The 22315-nt window shown below is 44.8% G+C and overlaps 1 protein-coding gene across 1 annotated transcript; it reads left to right on the top strand.

Annotated features, from left to right (window-relative positions):
- Positions 1-9995: 9995 nt before the first annotated feature.
- LOC111832908 (Krueppel-like factor 3) lies at positions 9996-20746 on the top strand. The gene is made up of 6 exons (XM_023790684.2): positions 9996-10167; positions 14975-15078; positions 15416-15815; positions 16952-17102; positions 17866-18032; positions 18325-20746. The coding sequence occupies exons 2-6, from the start codon at positions 15031-15033 to the stop codon at positions 18504-18506; spliced, it is 948 nt and encodes a 315-aa protein (XP_023646452.1). The 5' UTR covers positions 9996-10167; positions 14975-15030; the 3' UTR covers positions 18507-20746.
- Positions 20747-22315: the final 1569 nt, after the last annotated feature.

The following is a 22315-nucleotide window of genomic DNA, read 5'->3' as shown; positions in this document are numbered from 1 at the left end:
TCGCCGTTTCATAACAGGCCCAACGCGCCTCGGTTTGTGTGGTAAATGTGCACGCCGGGAAGCCACCACCGCGCGGATAAGGGTGTAGCATGTCCAGGGTGGAGGGATTCATATGCTGGAACAATACTTGTACACCAGAATAGCTCAAGATAAATGATGAAAGATGAAAGAATGGGAGCACTCCCGCTCTGGGAATGCCAGAAAAGTCACATTTAATCCCGCTCTGTGAGAAGGACGGAGTGGTGTCTCTGAGACTAGGGATCTGTGCCCGCAACTGGAAGGTTACTGGTTCCAATCCCATGAAAGCTGATAGTGATTCTTCTCCGTTAGGCCCTTGAACAAGGCCCTTAACCTGCAATTGCTTTGTCCCAGGTATGATGTTAATCTACATCCAGCCCTACAAGGAGGTCCTCCAATTTATAGGGTCTAATTTGGGGGTTTGGTGGCAGGATTAACACCCCAGGCACTGGAAAAGAACTCACACTGGTCTATTTGGACTGGTGTGGTGCTGAGGTATCACCTGCCGCATGGCTGCACTCAGGTTCTCGTCCCTGAGGCGGTTTGTCGTGTGGTGGGTGCGGCAATGTGCTATAATCAGTGCATGATCCTTACCTGTGACCTGCTGCAGAGGAACATTTTAAGATGGTGAAAGATAGGAGTAATAGAGAGTCTTCACAGACACTGTTGCAACCGTTGCAGATTTGTGAGTCTTGCTCTTAATGTACCAAATGATTTGCATGCTAGGTGCTGCACAGCTGCACGCATTCCAGATCTGCAGCGTCTGAGCCATGACGCAGAACCAGTAAGTCAACAACGGTTTCTACCGAATTTCAACACATGGTGGAGTTTCTAAAGACTGTACAGCTCCCCCTTCAGGCCAGGGAGGAAGGTGACACCCTTGCACTGAGGGGCGAAGGGGCACTTGTATCAGATGGGGTGAGATCATGGACTGACACAGAGTCAGGCAGGACAGTAGCAGATAAGTTCTGTGTGAAATCTGACTTTATGGTGCCATAAAAAATAAAGGCTTTGTTTAAAGGTGATAGACAGGGATGTTTATCACACTGTTTGAACTGGCCTACAACTCACTGTACATTTAATAGGGAGGTAAATAAACCCACACGTTCTTTGTCCTATTGCATTCCACCTGGTAAGTAACCTGTAGAAGAAGAGAACGTAGTGAGGGTGTCATTCTGAAATGCAAATATTTAATTTATGCTATACAGTAAATCCCCCCCTGTCAACAGGAAGAATCCGCATCTGTGAACGGGCACAGAATTATTGTTGTGGCTGTTTAGAAGGCAGCCCAGTTCTGTGAGTGTTGGAGTTGAGGGCAGAGAGCCTTTTCCGGCCCATAAAATGATCCTTCTTAACATAATGGTTGGTGTCCCTGCCTGTCACTTGATAGGCCAGGGTTTGATTCCCCAAGTGGAAAGCACAAGCTTTCATGGGGGGGGGGGGGGGAGGTGTGGCTCAGTGGGTTAAAATACCATGCCTTTCAATGGAAAGTTACTGGTCATATATCTACAGCTACTTTGTGTCAACTGAAACACTGTATGAACATCATCCGCTTAGGCAAGAAATGCAGCGTAAAATCACCCCATTTGTTTGATAACATTTGGATAATAGAAACTGGTATCTCTGGTGTCCTATTTCAGTAAATGAAACAGCTGTGGAAACAGTCATGTCATTTTTATTTGTTTGTTCGTTTGTTTGATTGTTTGTTTGATGTATATTCAATATCGTCCTGGGGCCTGTCAAAAATCTGCCACCGGGTTTGTCATTCCAGAACTGGAACACTGTGACGTTTCCGACTGGCTTCCGTTTGCACTGCATGATAACATTTACGCCACAGTACCACCAACTTATATTTTTTTCCTTCCTCTTATCACTTTTGACAAAACTGGCTCTGCCTCTTCAGGGTTCAGGAGTTCAGGGTGACTGATTCCAAGGGACCCAGCCCCAGCTCCCAGTCCCCTTCCAGCAGAGGTGTTTGGTTTCCGTCACGTTGCCCGTTGAGCGGTTGTCGTGTCTGGCACATTCCCAAAGTACCAAGAGGATCATCATGCAGCAAGAACACTTATTGTTTGAGTGTCATTTACCCATCCAGCGAAACATCAGGAGTCACTCAAGTGCTCTGTGTTGACTTACACCTGTGTGTGACAGGCATGCTGGGTAAACTGACGGCGTAACTGTAAGCGAGTTTTTGCTCCCGGAGCTTATCCAGAAACCTCCGGAGAACTCGACGCCCCTATACGCTTCGTTTGATAAGCACGCTTGGTTTGGCGGCTGTCAGCTAAATCCAAGATGGGAACACGAATGCCGTCATCGAGGCCAACTTTGCCAGGACCTTTTCCATTAATTTAACCAATGGTTCCAGGATCTTTTCCATTAATTTAACCAACGGTTCCAGGACCTTTTCCATTAATTTAACCAACGGTTCCAGGACCTTTTCCATTAATTTAACCAACGGTTCCAGGACCTTTTCCATTAATTTAACCAACGGTTGTTTTCTAGCACCTCCTGGGACTTGCTAAGATCGTTTCCATTTGTGGAAAGGGCTCACGTTGCTTCTGCAGCTCCTGTTCCTGAATCTCTGGCCTGCTCATGAACGAATCACACCTGTCTTTAAGATTACAGCGTAAGCCTGGTATGCAGAAGTTGATGATCTTGTTATCGGTGATGATTAAACTATATTGAAGCTATGATATGAATTTGAATGGTCACAAAGTGCACTCAGGGTTCTCTGAGGCAGGTTTTATTGCTGCAGGATTGAGGTGAGGACCATCAAGTCCATGCTGACGGCTTTTTTTGCTGGACAGGATTCCACAGGACCCCGGGACGGCGATTAGATGTGAGGTTTCGGAATAAGCCGCGTTGGAGGATGACTCAAACGTGGGTGGGTGGTTGAGCTGGGGGCCAAAGCAAAACCAAGACGAACACCAAACAAACAGATTACAAAACGACACGAACACAAGGTAGACCAAACAAGAACTTATGGAGCAGCAAGACTGAGCCAGTTGCAAAGCCCTCTGCTGCGACATGTCAAGCCTGCGACTCCTGGTGTTCATCAAGTCCCAGGTGACATGAGTTTGACACATCACTGAAGAGCAAATTTACACAATTCACTCAGTCCATGTGGTAGGTTCTTGTGAAAATTAGTGAGTTTTGGAAATTTAACTAAAATTTTACATTGGACTTGCAGAATTTTGGTTCCCAGTAATGTAACATATTAGAATTAGAATTAGAATTAGAATTAGAATTAAAATTAGAATTCGAATTAGATTGATTTTATTGATCCCAGACAGAAATTCTTGAAGCCATCACAAAAACAATAAAAATTAGACTGAGTTCAGGAAATTTGTTCTTCAATTCACAAGTATGTTGTTAAATTTACGTAAAGGCATAATTTGACACTGTACTAAAAATGCATTACATGCCCAGAGGGTGCAACACCTGTCATTTTAAGTGAGTGATAAACTCCCGTGATTGTGACCGGGATTAACGGTTGGAAGATGTTTTCACTGTTGCTGCTTATCGTCATGGCGATCTGGAGAGCACCATCGCTTCCCACGTCTCCGGGTTTGGGGCTTTGACTCCCACACCCAGCTCATTATTTACTTCAGTTTCCTCCCAAGTTTAGATGAAATGCAAAGCTTTGCATTGCCCGCAATGTGCGCTTGTGTTTGTAGAACATTCATTGAGCAGCATGTAAGCATCCCTTAACATTCTAAGACACCTTAACATTCATTAATAACAAACATTATAATCATGTAATCATCCATTTTCTGAGAATATCACCCTCATCAGGGTCACAGAGGGCCCAGAGACTATGGGCACTACCCAGGATGGGATGCCAACCCATCACAGGGTACACTCACACCTCCAAGCAATTTGGTAACTTCCAACAGCCTCAGCATGTTTTTGGATTGTGGAGGGGGGGTGGACACCAGAGCACCCAGAGAAAACCCCACGACAACATGGGGAGAACATGCAAGCTCCATCCCTATGGAACCCTGGCAGAGACTCAAACCCGGGTCCCAGAGGTGTGAGGCATCAGCGCTAACCGCTGCACCACCCCATAATCACGCAGTGATTGTGATTAATGTATATTACTTAAATGCTGATTATGAATTCTCTATGAATGCATTATGAAGGTGCAGCAGTCAATGTAAAGTGCTACCAATTATTATATTACACTATGATTAATGGCTAAATGAACTCAGCACAAACACCGCTACCTTTTTACATTTGATTTGCATTCTGGTTAGATTCATTTACCGTCTTTGCCCACATGTCCTATGTAGGGGGAGAGGGGTCTAAACATACCCCAGAGAGGCACCAGCACCAACTGGGCGAAACCAGAGAACAAACCTAGAACGACACAGGGAGAACATGGAACATGGAAGCTACACACACGGAACTAGGGAGAGGAGTGGTGCAGCAGTGCTGAGCACTGCACCACCATGCCGAGCACTGCAGAGCACTGCACCACCATGCCGAGCACTGCTGAGCACTGCACCACCATGCCGAGCACTGCTGAGCACTGCACCACCATGCCGAGCACTGCTGAGCACTGCACCACCATGCCGAGCACTGCTGAGCACTGCACCACCATGCCATCCTGGAATTGTTCTGTTTTTTTTTAAAAAAATAATCCAAAACATATTTTGCATCTTTTTTTCATCTGTTTTTTTCACTTGATTGGGAATCTGTGACAGAACATGACACAGTTGCAGAATAAATTAAAATTAATAAATCACATTGTTGTCATTTGACTTTATATACAGTATGATAATCCTGCATATGAATTGAGGTTGAGGTGCCCTACCATCACCGAATAACTAAACATCTCAACAGCCCTTATGCTCATAAATTAATGTTAGATAGCAGAAACCTATTATCTTGGTGTCATTTACGGTTTCACAAGAAGCTTAGGTCATTGTTACACAGGGTAAGAGGGGTCTGGTCTGCTAATAGATGTATTTCTTATAATAACAACTGCACATCTGCATTAATGAATATTCAATATTAAGTTAAAAAACCAATTTTGTTTTTTTCAATGTAAGTAAGAGCATATGATTCTTGCAGGAATGAATCGAGGGGTAAAGGATAGTATCACTACAGCCAGCCTGCACCCCTGTCTTTAGCAATTCTTTAGGAATAAACGTGAAACACTAGAATCCAGATCTAGTAACTGGTTTTCAAGGTAAATTGCACTTATTCAAGTTGAAACCGTATATTGCCTAAATGTGGCGTATTCGTGATGCCGTACAGTCATCCATAGTTTAAATATTTGTATTCTTCCTCCTTGCGAACAGCTGAAACTGTAACTGAATACTTTTGCTGACTGACCTCATCACAGATTACCGGGAGGGGGGGGGGGCAGCTTCTGGGGAATAAGGAAACAGGGCCTCTCTGGCATCTGTTGATGCTTCATTTTCCATTTGCATAGGTATGAGCAAAAGCACCCTGGAATGCTTCTCCTCGCATATCCCGACTTGCTCTCCTTTAGGTCGCACACAGAGGGGAGGTGAAAGCGTGAGCACAGAGGCCTGGCCGACTGAGCCACTCAACAGTCATTTGGTTCTTGCACTGGATAAGCATATAGATTCTATTCTTTTCATCTCCGCTCTTTTCCCTTTTCAAAGAAATGTTTTCTATGCTGTAGATCATTCCCAATTAATTACTAATAAATGCTGCTGTAAAAGTGCTACCAATCGTCTTTGCCCTTAGAAGGACTGGACACAAGTAACTATGCACTCTGATGCAGATTCCGGGTCAGACGCCGGACCGTAAGGCACACACATGGTGGGTAATTTGCTCGATGGCTGAAGACATGCTAGGATCAGACCGGGTTTACATAAGACAGGGCAAGGGCACACATGACAATCGGGAACACAACAAGTATTAACAATGAGAACTACATGCTGGGGCTATTTACACGGCTGGGCATGCTGGGATATGCATGCAGCCGCTGATACTCAGGGCCATCTTGCAAGCGCTACAATATTTAAAAATAATGCAGATCTTTAATGCCAAGAGCAAACTATATAGACCAGGGAGAGAGACCTAAGTGGTCTATAATTAATTAATTCAATTATAATAAATTGATTTTGTTCGTATAATCTATCCTTTGTGTGCCTTGATGCTGATACTGGGTGTGTCGTTGGAATCAACTACTCAACCACAGACAATAAATGCGCCTGAGATGAATTTCGGCGCGTCGCTGCCGGCGTCCTCATGGAGACGCCGCATAACAAACAGCACGACATGGGAATGGTGAAGCACCTTCTCCTGAGCTCCACACCCAGACACCTGGCCCATCCCTGTTCCGCTGGCCCTCTGTGTGAGACGCCCTTAGGGGGAGACCTAGCAGTGGAGATGCCAAAACATCTTCTCTCTCTCTCTCACACACACACACACACACACACGGCCTGCAAAACCACATAGCTACTCCTATCAGCCTCTGCTCCTCTTCTCATCAACCACATGTCAGCATGATCCAGAAGCACAGGTCTCTTATTAGGGAAAAAAATCTTCTGAAATAATTTCTTGTCAATATCATGCTAATACACAAGTATTAGCAACAACACATTTATAAGCTGGTTGTACTTGCATCCCTTACGAACACCTCTGGCTTACAAGCAAACCCAAACATGTCACTCATAGCTTGGGTCTCTCATCAATTCAGGATAATTTTTTAGGCTGAGGATGATTTGGGTTAATCATGATCAAGGGCCTTCAGTTCCATGAACCCCTTTCCTAGTCTGATGTATCTGTGCTCCCTGAATGTTCTTATTTAAGATCCAAGATTCAAGAACGTTTATTGTCATACTGAGAACATGGGATAGCATGTCAGGGAACGAAATTAGGTACCCGGGTCCCGTGAACTGCAGTATAGTTTAAAACAAACATTCACTTCTAGAAAAATATAGAAAAATAGTTACAAGCGATTGCAGCCAAATAGTAATAAATACAATAGTATTAGTGGTACAAATATAAATATTTACATTTATTGCATGTGAAAAAGGTCCATAGTGTGATGTTACTGCACAGGAGTTAAAGATCTTCAGGTGTATGGTAGAGTTTATACCGCCTGACTTGCACTTCTGGTCTTTGAATAGTCTGATTAGTTTCTTGCTTTGTTTGGCAGATGTTCTGCAGCTCCTGCTCCAATCCTGCTGACACTTGGGCATTGAGAAGAAGCTCCGCCTAGCTGTAATTACGCCTGGCCGACTCCCTCATGGCACGCGTCTCTGTAAGGTGCCTTTTGCCTCACTTTTACATCGCTCTACACAAAAGCTCCTGCTAAATATGCAAAATGTAAACGGAAATCATCAAGGATATATTCTAAACCAGTGTAGTTTTGTTGTACCTCGTCACTGGCAGTCACACATGGCCTGAGATTTCCTGTGTTGTGAGGTTTTGTTTCTCTGCGAATGTTAATTCTTTTATTCATCAGTACTGTATACATCCCGGTGTTTGGGTTGGGTGTCACACCCTGTTTTCCCAGTACTAAATAAAAGTGTTTGAAATATATCCCTCATATTTGTTTCACATGGATATAACTACAACATAATACCTTGCGGCCCATTTTGTCATTAGCAGCTGTTGGTCAGTAGTGACACAGGATTTAATTAGATTTAATTGAAATCTGAGTTCAGGTGTAGAGAGAAACATGTCACACGGCACAGATTACACTTTATGCAGGGTGAGACCGTTTGAGCTCAGGCCAAGAGGGTTGGGTGAAGGCAAGTGTGAATCAGGGCTGACATCTACTCACTGTAAGAGAAGAAAAAGGTAGCTCATTACAGATACACAGATGTGAGTACAAGAAGCTGAGCAGTAGGGGGCGTGATCTTTAAGGACAGGGCATTCATTCCTAGTCTGCCCATATACCGGAAACAATGTTCATCAGCTGTACCGTAACCTAAGATGCCCAACCTGTACTTCTGTGGATCACTTTGAAAAACAAATTGCATGCGGCATAAAATTGAGATAAATAATGACTGAAACTTTGAGATCCTCAGCTGCCAGCGAAGAAGTAAGAGCTGCGACTACTGGACTTGGGACCAGAACGTCGATGGCAAAGGGAGCAGGCAGCGGGGCCATAAAATACTGGTATAACAGCTGCTTTCACGGAAGTATTGTACGGACATCCTTTAAATGACGTGTTTTCACGCATGCGACATTAAGTGGCATGAAAATAACGAACAGACACGCGCGAATGTTAAATACTGACGGCAGTACAGAGCCGGAGCAGTGTTTCGCGACCTTTAATGCTACGGGACCCAATGTTTACCATGCCAGCTCAGTCGCGACTCTACACCAAGTATAGGTATAGGTTTAAATTAACGCTATGATCAAGCACGCAGTGTCCTGTGCAATTTACGCTAATCAATGCCTATATCGCACACATCTGATTGGATGGGCCAGTAAATTTTAAGTTAAGCATCTGTGGTTTTCTCCCTATAGTTGGTTGTGTGTTCACTAGTTTTGTTTTCACAGATACATTAACTAACACTCAGAGCCAGCTCTGCTCGTGAGGATCCTGGGCGGAATCAGACTAATGCTATGGTCAAAATTTAAATAGTGTAAACTGAACTAGCTGCATTTCAGATGGCTACGTGGTTTGTTTTTCTCTTTGTATTGAACTGCTACAGAAGGTGTTGATTTTGCGTCTTAAAACATAAACAGACCGCACCCGCAGAAATGCCAATACGGTTATTATACGGTCATGTATAGAATGCAGCGCATGTATACAAAGTGAATGAGGTAGGGCGAGTATTGCGAAAACGGGACACCTGGCAAAATGGGACAGTTAAACTTTAAACTATGTGTGTTTGGTAATACTTTATTTTCTCTTCTATATATAACGTTCAAGGGGCATTCATGTATTTAGATGGTATCAAGTAGGGATTCAAGACACTGAGATGATTTTTCCAGAAATCAAATTTTAACGTCCCATTTTAACAATACGCACCCTGGATATGTTATAATATATGAATGATAACGAATGAAATTATATGAAAATCCGTAGTGGGTTTATCAGAGGAAAAAAAAACAATAGTGTTTGATTGTGTAGAATGAAAAGGGATCAAGTTGTATTACCCCAGAGCAAGCTATTGTTGTACATCTTACGCACTGAAGAATAATGCTAAGGCGTGTCACTGTTTTTTCGCCACGACATAAATTTAGTAAGTCATTTCTTGCCGCATTGTTTCTTTTCATGGGACGGTTAGGCGAGGGTTGGACTGTTTACCAGTTTTACCGTCTTCGCTGGAAAGGGGTGTGGTATTCCGCTTCCGTGTGCCTGCATTATCTGTAACAGAGTGTTGACAGCTCTGTATTTATTTTCCATTGTGTAATGCTAATAAAAGAAGGTAAAGCTCCTCAATCGGCTCCTGTGTGTAATCGCCCTCCCCCGGTGCTGTCCTTTTTGAATTATGCTTTTCTTGCCGATTAATTGAACGAATGCTTGCCGTTATTTATATTGTTCCATTAAAAATTCACGAGAGCGTATCTTTTAATAACGGAGCTTCCTCTTATTTTAAGAAATGAAACCGCTCAGCCAAGTCTATAAGGAACGCTTGATGTTAAGTGACATATGCTGCGCCGTGTATTTCAATTAAACTTAATTAGGAGGAAAACCAGCATCCTCGGGTTGGAAGGGTAACGCTATTAAACATTTCTCTTTTCAGGGTGTCCTTTCATATTATGCCCCCACCCCCGTCTTCTTTTTGAGGGAAAAGAAGGTAAAGTTGCGGAAACACATGCGCACAATCTAAGGCAGTGCGCCAGGTCCACATAGACAGCGCCCCGCCGGCTGCCGACGCGGGGAGGGCTGGGGTGCGGGGTGTCGCCGCTCATGCCATTTTACGGTCCCCTTGCACTTCGCACCCCACCTCCGGGCCCCACCCTCTGTGGGAGGGGTCTGCGTCCCCGCCCAGCCCCGCCCCTCGTATTATGTAATCACGTGATCGGCACGCTTAAAGTAACATCTTTTTGGCTTAACTTTGACAGGTAGCTATCTTTGGCAGTGCGTGCAGGCTGCTTTTTCGTGCTGTTTTCACGGACGTCTATAAACAGATTTTTCGTGATTTACTAAAGCAAAGGATTTTTTTAGAGGGAATTTTATCGTTATTGACGCTTGCATCTTTTGCGGTAAGCGGCAACGTGATTGCCTATGTTTCTTTGGAATTTAGGAATACAAGCTGTGTTAAATTATACGTATTTGTTAGTCGCATGATCATGGTGCTCGGTTAGGTTTAATGATTTAATGACTGTTATATACACGAAAAATTACATAATATAATATTTGAGAGTATTTTCTCGGAAGAGTTTATGTGCAATTAATGTCGACTGTATTGATGCAGAGCAAAGGTAACTGAGTGCAAGAGTGTCTTGTCTCCGCTGATAACTTTTCCTTGTCTTTGTGGAGATGAGTTGGAAAGATTAAGGAAAAGGGTCCTTACGGAAAGCCCCCCGCATGTCTCTCTTGGGCATGTAGCGCATATGGGGTCCCGTTAGGGGCCGGTGTTCTGTCATAAAATACTACCTATCGAGACGTGCTATCGAGCCTTTCTGCGCATGTGCAGTTCCAGCGTTTTGGGATTAGGGTTAGGTTTTAGGGGTTGGGGTTAGGGTTAAGGTAAAGGTTTTAGGGGTTTTGGGGGGTTAGGGTTAGGGTAAGAGTTAGGGTTATCGATTAGCACTACGGTAGCATTTTTCGACAAGGCAGCATATATCGACAAAACACTACTTTGTCGAGTTATGCTACCGTAGTGCTAATCGATAGCCCTATCCCTAACTCTTACCCTAACCCTAACCCCCCAAAACCGCCTAAAATCCTAACCCTAACCCCTAAAACCTAACCCTAATCCCAAAACAGTGGAACTGCATATGCGCATAGGTAGGATTTTATGACAGAACACCTGGCGGCCTTAAAATGCGCAGCACAGGGTACAAGCGTCAGTTTGTTTCGATGAGAGAAAATATATAACAAATTATTAGTTAAGGTACATTACTGGCGACTTCATTAATTCCATACACAAACGTTATGCAGATGCTAGAAATGCATTGTAAACAGTACAGTCAAAATCGGGCAAGTATACAAAACAGAGGGATTTAATTAATGTGAATTGTTTTAATGTGTTGTAAATGCATAATATTAACTGTAAATTAGGCTACATCGTTTAGTTAAACATTTAAAAGCACGTTCATTTTTTCGTAATTATTTTAATGGTCTCTATATATCCTATTGCCATGGCTTCGTTTTAATACTGTAATACAGTATATGTATTTGCATGTGGGCTTCAGGATTTTTAAAAACAGCCTCCGCAGAAAAAATTGATCACTCAATCTCGTAGCCGCTTATCCTGAACGGGGTGACATGCTGAAAAAAACCACTGGAATGAAATGTTACGTTGTGTTAAGATTATTCGTTTGTGAACGATAATCGTATTTCCTTGGAGGGATCCGCATGTTTCTGTGTAATTGATAAAATCTCTTCAAACGGCTGTAGACATTCCTGTCAGTTTTAGATAAAAGTTCTTGTGTCTAAAAAGCCGGCTTTGGTTTTGTCGGGGGTGCGGTAGCTACAGTATAAAACGGCGGGCTGCAAGTCAGGTCCACTGTGGCCAAAATTTTGGGAACACTTCCGATTTTTAGAGATTGTAAAACTTTATTCCAGTTACTCCAGTTGATTAGTGTGTGTGATATTTGTAAACAGTCTTTGAATGTTTGTAAACATTACCGCTAATATTCCTGTAGTAATTTTTAAAGAGTAATGCCAAAAACGCTAGGTTTTTCCACTATTCTACTATAGAGTATCGAAGGAGGGGGTGGTTGTCGTCTTCCAGCCTAATGAAGGCAGCCTACTCTGCAAACTCATCTTAGATCGCTTTTCAGTAGTGGGGTCGCATTCAGACGGTGTCGTGTGCTTCGTATGTGTCGGCAGTGCGGCTGTACCATGGGGTCAAAGTTCAAACGTCATCTTAACCCTTTGACCCCAGTGTTCTCCTGGGCATCATCAAGTTATGTCAGATTAGCCTGTGAGCACTTGTACAGTAGGTGCAGTATAGAGAGGACCCACCAATAAGCAGTTATAGGGAATGGGAAAGGTCACTGTATTTCTCCAGTCAGTGTTTGTGTGTGTGTGTGTGTGTGTGCCCTGTATGTTAGAAAGGCAGCCAGAACCTTCCATATACACAGATATCAGTTGGTACAGAGCCCAGTCCTCCTGCAGCCTCACCCCCCCCCCCCTCCTCCGGGCTTGGTGGAGTTTCCTGAGCTCCTGTTTCGGGGCTGGTGTTCCTCTGTGCTCATGCCAGGCACTTCCTGTCCCAGTGTGGGTGGGACTGGCAGGGTGGGGTGTGTGTGTGTGTTGGGGGGGGGGGGGATGCATCATACTTTGCAGTTACCTACAGTGCTGCATTATCATGTATCAGCAGGGACCCCCCCCCCCCACCACACACATACAAGTTATTAAAATTGTACCTTTTCATGTCTCACCCGTATGTGACGCGACACACGCCCTGAGATAGTTTTATTTATTACATTACTTTTTTTTATTAATTATATTTAATTAGTTGTATTGTTTTGCCCTATATGTATGTTGTTCTCTGCTTTACTTACCGTGCTACTGCACGCACATGAATTTCCTCCTGGGATTCTAAATATGTAGACGACTGCAGATATATATTTTAGTTATATGAGGAGTGGAGTAAGTGCAGGACGTCTTTTTTATTATAGACAATCCTCACTTAACGGCCCAGTTCCGTTCCTGGGACCCGGTCGTCAAGCGAACTGGTCGATAAGCGAGGAGCCGCCCCTTGTCGATATTTCAGGCAGACTGTACTGGTAGGGGGTCTGTGTCAGCCGTCTTTAGATAGTGTTTTAATGTCACCTTTGCCTCGTACCGCGCACGATGCTGACAGGCCGGAGAGTCGGTCGTTAAACATGTAGGTCGTTGAATGAGGAGTATCTGTATTACTGTATGTTTTATTGCTTAGAGTGATTTCCCTCATAAAATTAGTTTTGTATAAAGTTCCTTGCCACGCATCTCATGAGTCGAGCTCATTAGCTGTCAGCCTCCCTGTTGCTTGTGTTTCGGGGGGGGGGGGGGGGGGGGTTAGTTTAAAGCGTCAGTTACGTTCACTCAGCTGCCGAGTGTCAAGCCAAACTGAACTGTTTGTCATTTCATATACTCAATCACACCATGTTAAATGTTAAGAAATAAACAGTGTATGATTTAATTAGTCACTATTAGTAAATGTACACTTTAGTGTTCCAGAAAGATTTATGTAAATTTAACACAGTACAGTATCTTTAAAAAAAAGAACAAGCCAGCAATTACATAACACAGCAGTCACTCGCCGTCTGTGGCTGGATTCATCTTGCCGTATGTTTTTTCCTGCATGTACGTTAGATCTTCCGTTAGTGGGCCGGGTGACGGTCTCGGGCATTAGCTGAGAGCTAGCTGCTGCCCACCTCTCCCTTACCGAAACATCGCTCACCTCCATAGGGCTTGTGTGTGTTCCGAGATTATTCCTTAATTTGTTAATTATTAAGTAGCGTGACCTTTGCCCTCTCCCCACCGCCCAAAAAAAGCAAGCAGGTCTGTTATGGCGTGAGGTTAGGGATGGGAAGAAACAATGTGCTATAGCCTCGTGAGGGGCGCCGTCTGACTCAGCGGGTTAGGATGTCTGTGACCGGAAGGTTCCAGGTTCAAATCCTAGGGTTGTTAATGTGATGTCAGTGTTGGGCATCTGTGCAAGACCCTTAACCCCCAGTTACAATTTCGGATAAAAGTGTCCACTGAGCAAATAATAATACATTTAATTTATAAAGCACTTTATATTTGAAAGCAAATCTCAAAGTGCTACAAAATTAATTCGACCCGAAAAGCTCTGTTAAAAAGATAAGTTTTAAGACCAGATAAAACGTAGATCTCCAGCCGGAGGAATTTAGAATGAATGAGGCGGCCTTGGGCAGGTTAATATCAGGGTCTGTGCTTTGAGTGAAACTGAAGAGCCCCCGGGCACCTTGGAAGTGCATTGATAGACAGCTAGAACACGGACCCTTCTGATTGGCTTGTACGCTCGAAGCCGGGTACTCGTGAAATTCCAGATAATTATGGGGGTGGATCGCTGGAAACACACAGCCGTGTTTACTCTAGAGGGACCGCTTCCTGAATGTGTGTCACATAACTGCTGGCTGTGAATCACTCAGCAAGGTGGCTGTGCAAACCTGTGCAGTTATGCAGGTCACTGTCATCACGAGGCCATTTTCCAGTGGACACTGATGAAGAAAAATTCAGTTTTGAGCTCTTATCCTAAGATAGCATTATGTACCTCTGAAGTTTTAATGTTCTGTAACTCTATACACAGCTCATTTTACTGACTAGCAGGAATATTTGAGGCAGAGCGTGGTCTAAGGCAGTGTTTCTCGACCCAGTCCTCGGGGAACCCCGGACAGTCCATGTTTTTGCTTTCTCTCAGCTCCCAGCACACCTGTACTAGGTATTCGGTGTTTCTGATTGGCTGGGAGCAGGGAGGGACCAAAAACGTGGACTGTCCGAGGTTCCCCGAGGGCTGGGTTGGGGAACATTGGTCTAAGGCTCTCAAAAGGACTCCATTCACCTGGGATTACCACCCCTGATAAGGCCAAAACTGGAAACTGTGTGGGAACCAGTTAAGATTAGAGCAAAGAAAATATGTCTGTATGCAAAGCTTAATGTAGGGTGACTGGTGTAATCTTCCTGTTAGATTTAAGTCAGAGTCTTCAGATCTTTCCAGTGATATTAAATAAACATGAATAACCAAAATGAGGATGAATACTATGATAATGTGTGTTTTTTTTGCAAAATTATGGTTTTAAAGACATGTTAACTTGTCTGTAGAAATGAGCATTCTGAGATTTACGCCGATTTGATCAGCGTTTAACTGGTTTGCGCCATGTCTTCCCCCAGAAAGAGCATCTGTAGGTGTGCCCTCCCTCCTGCAGGCCCCCCCCCACCCGGCGAACATGCTCATGTATGACTACTCCGTGATCGGTGGCGGCGCTATGGACTCGGTGAGTGACGAGGGGTGTGGGGTCACCTTGGCCTCTCGTTAGCCTCAGCTACAGAGGGGGGTGGGCATGTCGGGGACGGCGGGGGCCGGACTGTCCCTGACAAAAATAGGATTCCGATAAACGGATCATCTAGGAGAAACAAAAACAAAAGAGGTGTGATGAAATAATGAAGAAAAATGCCTGAACGGACGACAAACACATGACTAAGATCAGACTAATGTGGCACCAGGAAATAAAATTAGCATGTCACTGAAACGAGCCTTAATTACATGTAACTGCTCACCATGAACCTAGATGACCCCTCCCTTGTCTCCCACCCCCGGCTCCTTTCCATCAGCTGATGTTCCAGTCATTTCCGATGATCCCCCCGAACAAGGTCTCCCCCCTGCAAACCAAGCACATCCCTGCTGACTTCTACCCCAACTTCAGGGGCAATGTGACCCCCCCCGGCAGCCCTGACCCGCAGCTGGACCCCTTGGACCTCTCGGTGGGACAGAGGAGCCTCTCTGCCAGCCCCCACACCCCCATCTATGCTGCTCCCAGCCTGCCGTCTCCCCCCATGCCAGATGCTGGGCTCCGCCCATGGTCCCACTATCCCAGCATGCCCCTCTGCTACCCCACGGTCCTCACCCAGCTGCTGCCGGGCATCCCCCCCTCCATGATCCCGCTGCTGTCCAACATCGTGATGCCAGTCCCGGTCTCTCCCGAGATGAACGGCATCATGCCCCACAAGCCAGGTGCGTGGCACTGCCTCTGCCCCTTTGTGATCCATCTCAGGGGCTGGTTTCATTTCATAACTACAACCACTGACCTGTGTCTTTTAGCATAAAGACTATATTCCTCCTTACTATTATTTACATTATTACAAGTTTTATTGTCACATGTTTGGAGGAACACACTGAAATTCTTATGCCACAGTTGCAGACAATATAGAACAAACAGTGTGATACTGGCCAGACACTGCGACACGGGACAGGCGGCGCGACACGGGACAGGTGGCGCGAAACGGGACAGGCGGCGCGACACGGGACAGGCGGCGCGACACGGGACAGGCGGCGCGAAACGGGACAGGCGGCGCGACACGGGACAGGCGGCGCGACACGGGACAGGCGGCGAGACACGGGACAGGCGGCGCGACACGGGACAGGCGGCGAGACACGGGACAGGCGGCGCGACACGGGACAGGCGGCGAGACACGGGACAGGCGGCGAGACACGGGACAGGCGGCGCGACACGGGACAGGCGACGCGAAACGGGACAGGCGGCGCGACACGGGACAGGCGACGCGAAACGGGACAGGCGGCGCGACGCGGGTCAGGCGGCGCGACGCGGGACAGGCGGCGCGACGCGGGTCAGGCGGCGAGATACAGGACAAACAACAGTACAATGCAAGGCAAGACAGTAAAAAATAGTGCAACGGGGTACATTAAACCAGTTAAACATTCCGTTGTCCATTCATGCCAAAACTTAGAGATATAAATACATCTTAATAAATGCGCAGCGTCCCGAAATGAGAAAGCATTCCTCAGCATTTTGTTGCTCAAGGCCAGTAAAACGTCTTGAACTCTTGGCTATTTGTTCACAAAGTTTATTGCCAGCTGTCAGAGCTTAGAGATAGCAAGCACTGATAAGGGAAAATGCCGTTATCAGCGTCGTTTGGAGCCTGGGAGGACATCACTTGAGGCAAACTCGTCCTGAAATCCCAGATGGCTTCTCTGATACACTCAGGAACATGAATCAATTCATTAAATGCCCAACTCAATAAAATGTTACCGTTGCATATTACTTGGGGGAAGAAATATGACGTAAAGTAGTAAATTCAAGTGTGTAATTGTGTGTGTTTTAATCGGACGGAAATATCTTGGTTCTGCAGTAGAGCGTGACCCGTACTCGCCGCCTAGTCACCCCCAAGGACTACAGACAAAGTCCCTGAGACCGGAGCCGGCCAATGAGAAGCCTCAGAAGCCCTGTGAAGACACCATGTGCTCTGAGATCATGGCGGCCTCAGCCATCGACAACAAGAAGTGAGTGAAACCGCATCGCCCTTCCCTCACACCCCCGGACGACTCTGACGCAGTGCGACTCCATCGACGCCATGTGGACCGTGACCCCCTGCTCAGATGGGCCGCAGATACTGTTTCTATCTCGTCCCGTTTGCTGGGGGGTGCGAGTTAGTCCGGCTACAGACATTATTAACCGATTTTCCCAGATCCCCTAGTTAGATGAGGGCGAGGGATCGCAAAACACACAACCATCTTCATCAGTGGCTGCAACTTAGGTGCTTCCTGCGTCTTGTGATGTTGTTGACACTGGAGGTATTTGCCACAGAAGAGCCAAATTGTCCAGGACAGGCCTGTACCTGTCCACCACCTACTGACGAGAGATTTCTGCTAACCTGCCGCCCCCAGAGATGCCAGAAACCCTTTGTCTAAAAAAGACATTTAAATATGACATATTGAGCATTGAGACATGTAAAAATACAATGCAAATGGGCAATGAAATTTAATGAAGAGGAATGTTCAGTAAAAGGCTGCCATCTCTATATCTCTGTATCATCTCTCTGTTTGTGGCCAATCAGGGGCCACAAACCAAACATGTGGTTTGAGTTTTGGGAAACACCCCCCCCTGTGGGGGAGGGCGGTATTCTGGGATTGTCCCAAAATCTTTGCTGCTTCTTCCTGTCAGTTGTAATCTCCAAACCACCTGTAACCCTGTGCTGTGCTTAAAGAATCACTGCTGCCACCTAGTGTCTGATTCTGAAATACCCACCCCCCCCCCCCACTGTAGTCTCCCCAGGGTGCACAGTCCCTTCCCGTTCACTCGTAGCACCAAGACTCCCACAATCCACGAGGAAACCCCCGGAAGGAAGAAACGTCACCACTGCGACTACGAGGGCTGCGGCAAGGTCTACACCAAGAGCTCTCACCTGAAGGCGCACCGGCGGACGCACACCGGTCAGTCACACCACGGCGATCGTGACGTGACACGGAGTTTGGGAATGACAACGTTACAGGAAGTGAGGGGGGGGGGTCCCCTTGTGTAGGACTGTCAGGGAATGGGAGGTGAAGGCATCAAACAGAAATCAAACAAGACTATTCAGAGAGTAAGGGATCAGAATGAAACAGGGCTGGGGGGGGGGCTGTTTATGTAGAGAACAAGTGAAAAGAGGCGGAATGGCAGTAAGCTGACCCCCCCCCAGCTTTCTCGTCACTGTGAACGTTGCCTCACGAACTCTCTGCTCCGCAGGTGAGAAACCCTACCACTGCATGTGGGAAGGCTGCATCTGGAAGTTTGCCCGTTCGGACGAGCTGACCCGGCACATGCGGAAGCACACCGGCGACAAGCCCTTCCAGTGCCCCGACTGCGAGCGCAGCTTCTCCCGCTCCGACCACCTGGCGCTGCACAAGAAGCGCCACCTGCTGGTGTGAGCCCACCACTGCGGGCCCCGCCTCGAATTTCGCCAGCGAGCGTGAGCGCTGCATCCGCTCTGAATGAACAGAACAAATGCGCCGATGCAGCGCGCAACACTCCCGCAGTGACGTGGGCCTGGAATAGCTGCAGAGCTTGGCTGGTAGTCTGGTCCTATTCTGGTATCAGCTGACATACACAACAACCTGAAAGTTATAGGTTTGAGTCCTAGAAGGAGGCCTGCTATAGTGCCTTTTCAGTTAGGTACTGAACCTCTTCTGCCCTGGTAAACATGGCACTGCCAAGATACCGTACTGGACCAACACTTAGGAGAAAAAAATATTTGCTGCACTTGCACGGTATTTACCATTTGTAATCTTAGACCCATAAAATGTGAATTATTTTTTTTACCATTGTATGTAAATGTGTTTTTCTTTCAGGGTTTTTTCAACATGGTTTAGTAAATAGTTTTTCATATTATTAACATTTTCTGGGCCATTCATTTTTCCTGCTGCTTAAACCACATGGGTTTAGTATAAATACACGCTCGTGGGAGTTTTACTTACACAACAGAAATGTTCTAAGAACAGAACGAAAAATGATTGGTTCAGAGAGATAACCAATCAAATTGTAAACATCTTATTCGTAGGTCCCGCCTACTCTAGTTGCTTGGACCCACCTCCTCTACAATCTGATTGGTTATCTCTTTGAACCAATCGTTTTTCCTTCTGCCTTCAGAACATTTTTCTGTAAGTACAACTCCCACTTGCTAAATACATGGCAAGGGAATACTTGTCAGTTTTATCACACAACCTCATAATCTGACATGCCCACTAATCCGTCTTACTGGTCTTAAGCATGTTTACAAACTCTCACACATTTATGTGCTTTCTTTTCCCATTTACGCTCACTGGGAGCTCTGGCGGAAGAGCCACACAGAGTGAGTGCACATGTCCGTTATACGTCAAATGCGATGACGGGGACACAGTTGGCAGTTAAGTGCAATTAAGTGGCTCAAAATTAATTTGAACAAAATTCCTCTGTGATTCTTTAACAAACATACTTTAATAACAATATAAGTGCAGCAGAAGATCTGTGACCAATTTATGAATTTGATAACTAGTTGATTATGTGCCAGTGAAGAGTGTTAGAATCTGAGATTCTGCAATTGGTGAAAGATGAATATTAAAGATATGGTTGAACCAGTACTTAGTCCGTCAGTAAATCCTAGACCATTAGTCCGGACCTGAACCGAAAGTTATACACTATGTAGAATATGTTTTCCATTGACTAGGCTGTTATCATGTCCCAATGATGCTTGCTCATTGTATTTTTGAGTGACCTGTATGATTGTCAGTGACCATCATGGTAATTTTTAGCCAAAGCTCTCATGATTAAACGTCTCCTTTAAGCCAGGTTGAGGGATATTTTGCATTTGGCAGCAAAATTTTGCAGTCTAAATTTGCATTTAATTGACAGGCCTGCAATAAATATATTGTTCTTAATAGTGTTTCTTTGAATATACACAAATGTGTCTTAGCAACAAACAAAACACTGGATGTAAACTGTGACATGATGATGCAGGGTAAGTGGGATCTGGGTTTGGGGGTTCCACGTCTCCACGTACCGGTAGACCAAGGATGGACGGCTTTGACCTGCAGCTGGGCATTGTTATCCTAAAAGAGGTCATGGTTTGACTGACGGGGCGGCGACGTGGCTTCGCCCCACGCGTCCTGTCAAGCGTCGTGGTTGCTGCTTGTTCTTAAACTCAAATCTGCTGACCATAAATCTGACTTTGCACTTTACGCTGCATTTTATGCAAAGTTGCAATGTTGAAGCATTTTATCCAGAAGCATCTGTATCTGGAAGTATCTGGTAGGTTCTGATTGGTTCTAGAAGTTCTGTAGAAATACCACGGTTTTCTGTAGCTCCCAGCACTGTCGGATCAGTCTGAATGGTATATTTTTCAGTTACTAAAACACATACTGCAAGGTTTTTTTTTTATCTAATGACTTGACTGAAAGGGTCATTGTTGGTATTTTAATGCATTATTTTACATATTTTATATCACAAATATTAGGCAAGTATATTAACTTCGTATTGAATTCTCTGAATTATATTTCCAGTTGACTCATTGGTTGACAGTGTAACAGTAATGACATGTTGTCATCTCAAACTGTGAATTTAAACACGCAATGTATGGCACTTCCGGAATACTGTATTATGCAAATATGGTAATAAAAACCTCTTCAAAACGAAATGCGCTTCCCAAGTACTGCTTTGTTTTTTTTAGCCAGACTGTCAGACGAACTCGTGCCTCCCCCTAGTGGCCAGAGTTGTAATCACCAAACTATTGCATCTGGCCCGTCGATTACCTGAGTACCACATTATGGAAGTTTAGCTTTGATATTACTGACGGGACGTGGAAATGAGGCAGAGAAGACTACGGAGGCCCTGAAGTCCCATAAGGTGATTTTTTTAATCTTGTGCACACAAGTTAGCCTATTTATTATAAATTCGTGTGCATCTCTAAGTACTTCAGATACTCACAGACACCATATAATGGGCAGAATTCAGCTAATGAAGTATTATTTTCACATTGTAATGTTATGCAATGAAATTACTGCTGCTCTTTTATTGTAAAGCGCTCATTTTCGCGCACAAAATACGTTCTGTGCCGCAAAAACCATTATTTAATAACGGAATCAATTATTTTGGGGACGAAATAAATTTCCCCGTGCCTTTCCTCAGCATAGGACGAAATACGTCATAGATCCACAAAAGCATTACGTGATTACGACATTATTGATTTCGCCCACGACATGACTGTGTATTATTCATGGTATACATTTCGTCAAGAAAATGAATTTATTTAGTTGATGAAATGCATTTTGTGAACGAAATGACTTTCTTCTGTCCACGAAATGCAAAGTGCTGATATCAATTCTCTGCACAAAATGAAACATTCCTTTAGATTTCTGTGCACGAAAAAAGTGAAGTCTATGCTTTCCTGGACAAAATATAACTGGTATAATAACTGGTTTGTTATTAAATAATGTTGTTTTTGGCACAGAATGCATGCTCATGAAAATGAGCGCTTGACACTTAGCGCCGATACAAGAGCAGCAAGAATATCATTGTATGGAATTCTAATGTGGAAATGAAAATTGATTAGATGAATTCTGACCATCATATGGTCTTTGTATGTATCTGAAGTCCTTGGAGACGCATACGATAGTTATAGTAAATTGTCTTGCGGGCACAAGTTATCTTTATAGTAACTTATGCACACAAATTAAATAATTAACTTGTTCCTGCAAAATAAAAATCACCTTATGGGACTTCAGGGGCTCCGTGGAGGACCGATCGCGCAGATGTCAAAAACAATCATTTTTGTGCGGGCGCTGGGTTTATAATGGTATAACATAAATTTGCATTAAAATTTCCTGCGTGACTGTGAGAGTCTGAATCCTTGTCAAATTAGCCTGTTTGAAAGGCCTACATCTGCCGAATATAAGTCTTGTATACCTTCTATAACGTGCCGTGTATATTTACTTCTGTCTGATTTATTGATGCACTTAAGCAGTTACGGTGCGAAACGCAAAACGGGGATTAATGGACAACACGACAGAGAAATTATTTTGTTGAATTTCACCTTCAGAACGACAGAGAGCATAATGTATCACCAAGAAAAACCGATTTAATTTCCATTAACCTGTCTCACTGAAAGGGAGTATAAACGGCAAAGATGAGCCTTGATAGTTAATAATCTTGATAGTCTTAGGACGACTCTTCAAATTCAGGTTTATGTTTATATATGCTGTGAGCA

This window comes from Paramormyrops kingsleyae, chromosome 12 (genome assembly GCF_048594095.1).
Source record: "Paramormyrops kingsleyae isolate MSU_618 chromosome 12, PKINGS_0.4, whole genome shotgun sequence".
Classification (NCBI taxonomy): Eukaryota; Metazoa; Chordata; class Actinopteri; order Osteoglossiformes; family Mormyridae; genus Paramormyrops; species Paramormyrops kingsleyae.
The sequence above is the reverse complement of the archived record's forward strand: the minus strand, read 5'-3'. Positions and strand labels throughout refer to the sequence as shown.

Excerpts from the sequence above, each read along its gene's own strand:
- LOC111832908 (XM_023790684.2), top strand. The coding sequence starts at position 15,031 with ATGCTCATGTATGACTACTCCGTGATCGGTGGCGGCGCTATGGACTCG. Across the intron at positions 15,079-15,415 it reads GTGGCGGCGCTATGGACTCG|CTGATGTTCCAGTCATTTCC; the intron begins GTGAGTGACGAG and ends CCTTTCCATCAG. Across the intron at positions 17,103-17,865 it reads TCAGCCATCGACAACAAGAA|TCTCCCCAGGGTGCACAGTC; the intron begins GTGAGTGAAACC and ends CCCCCACTGTAG.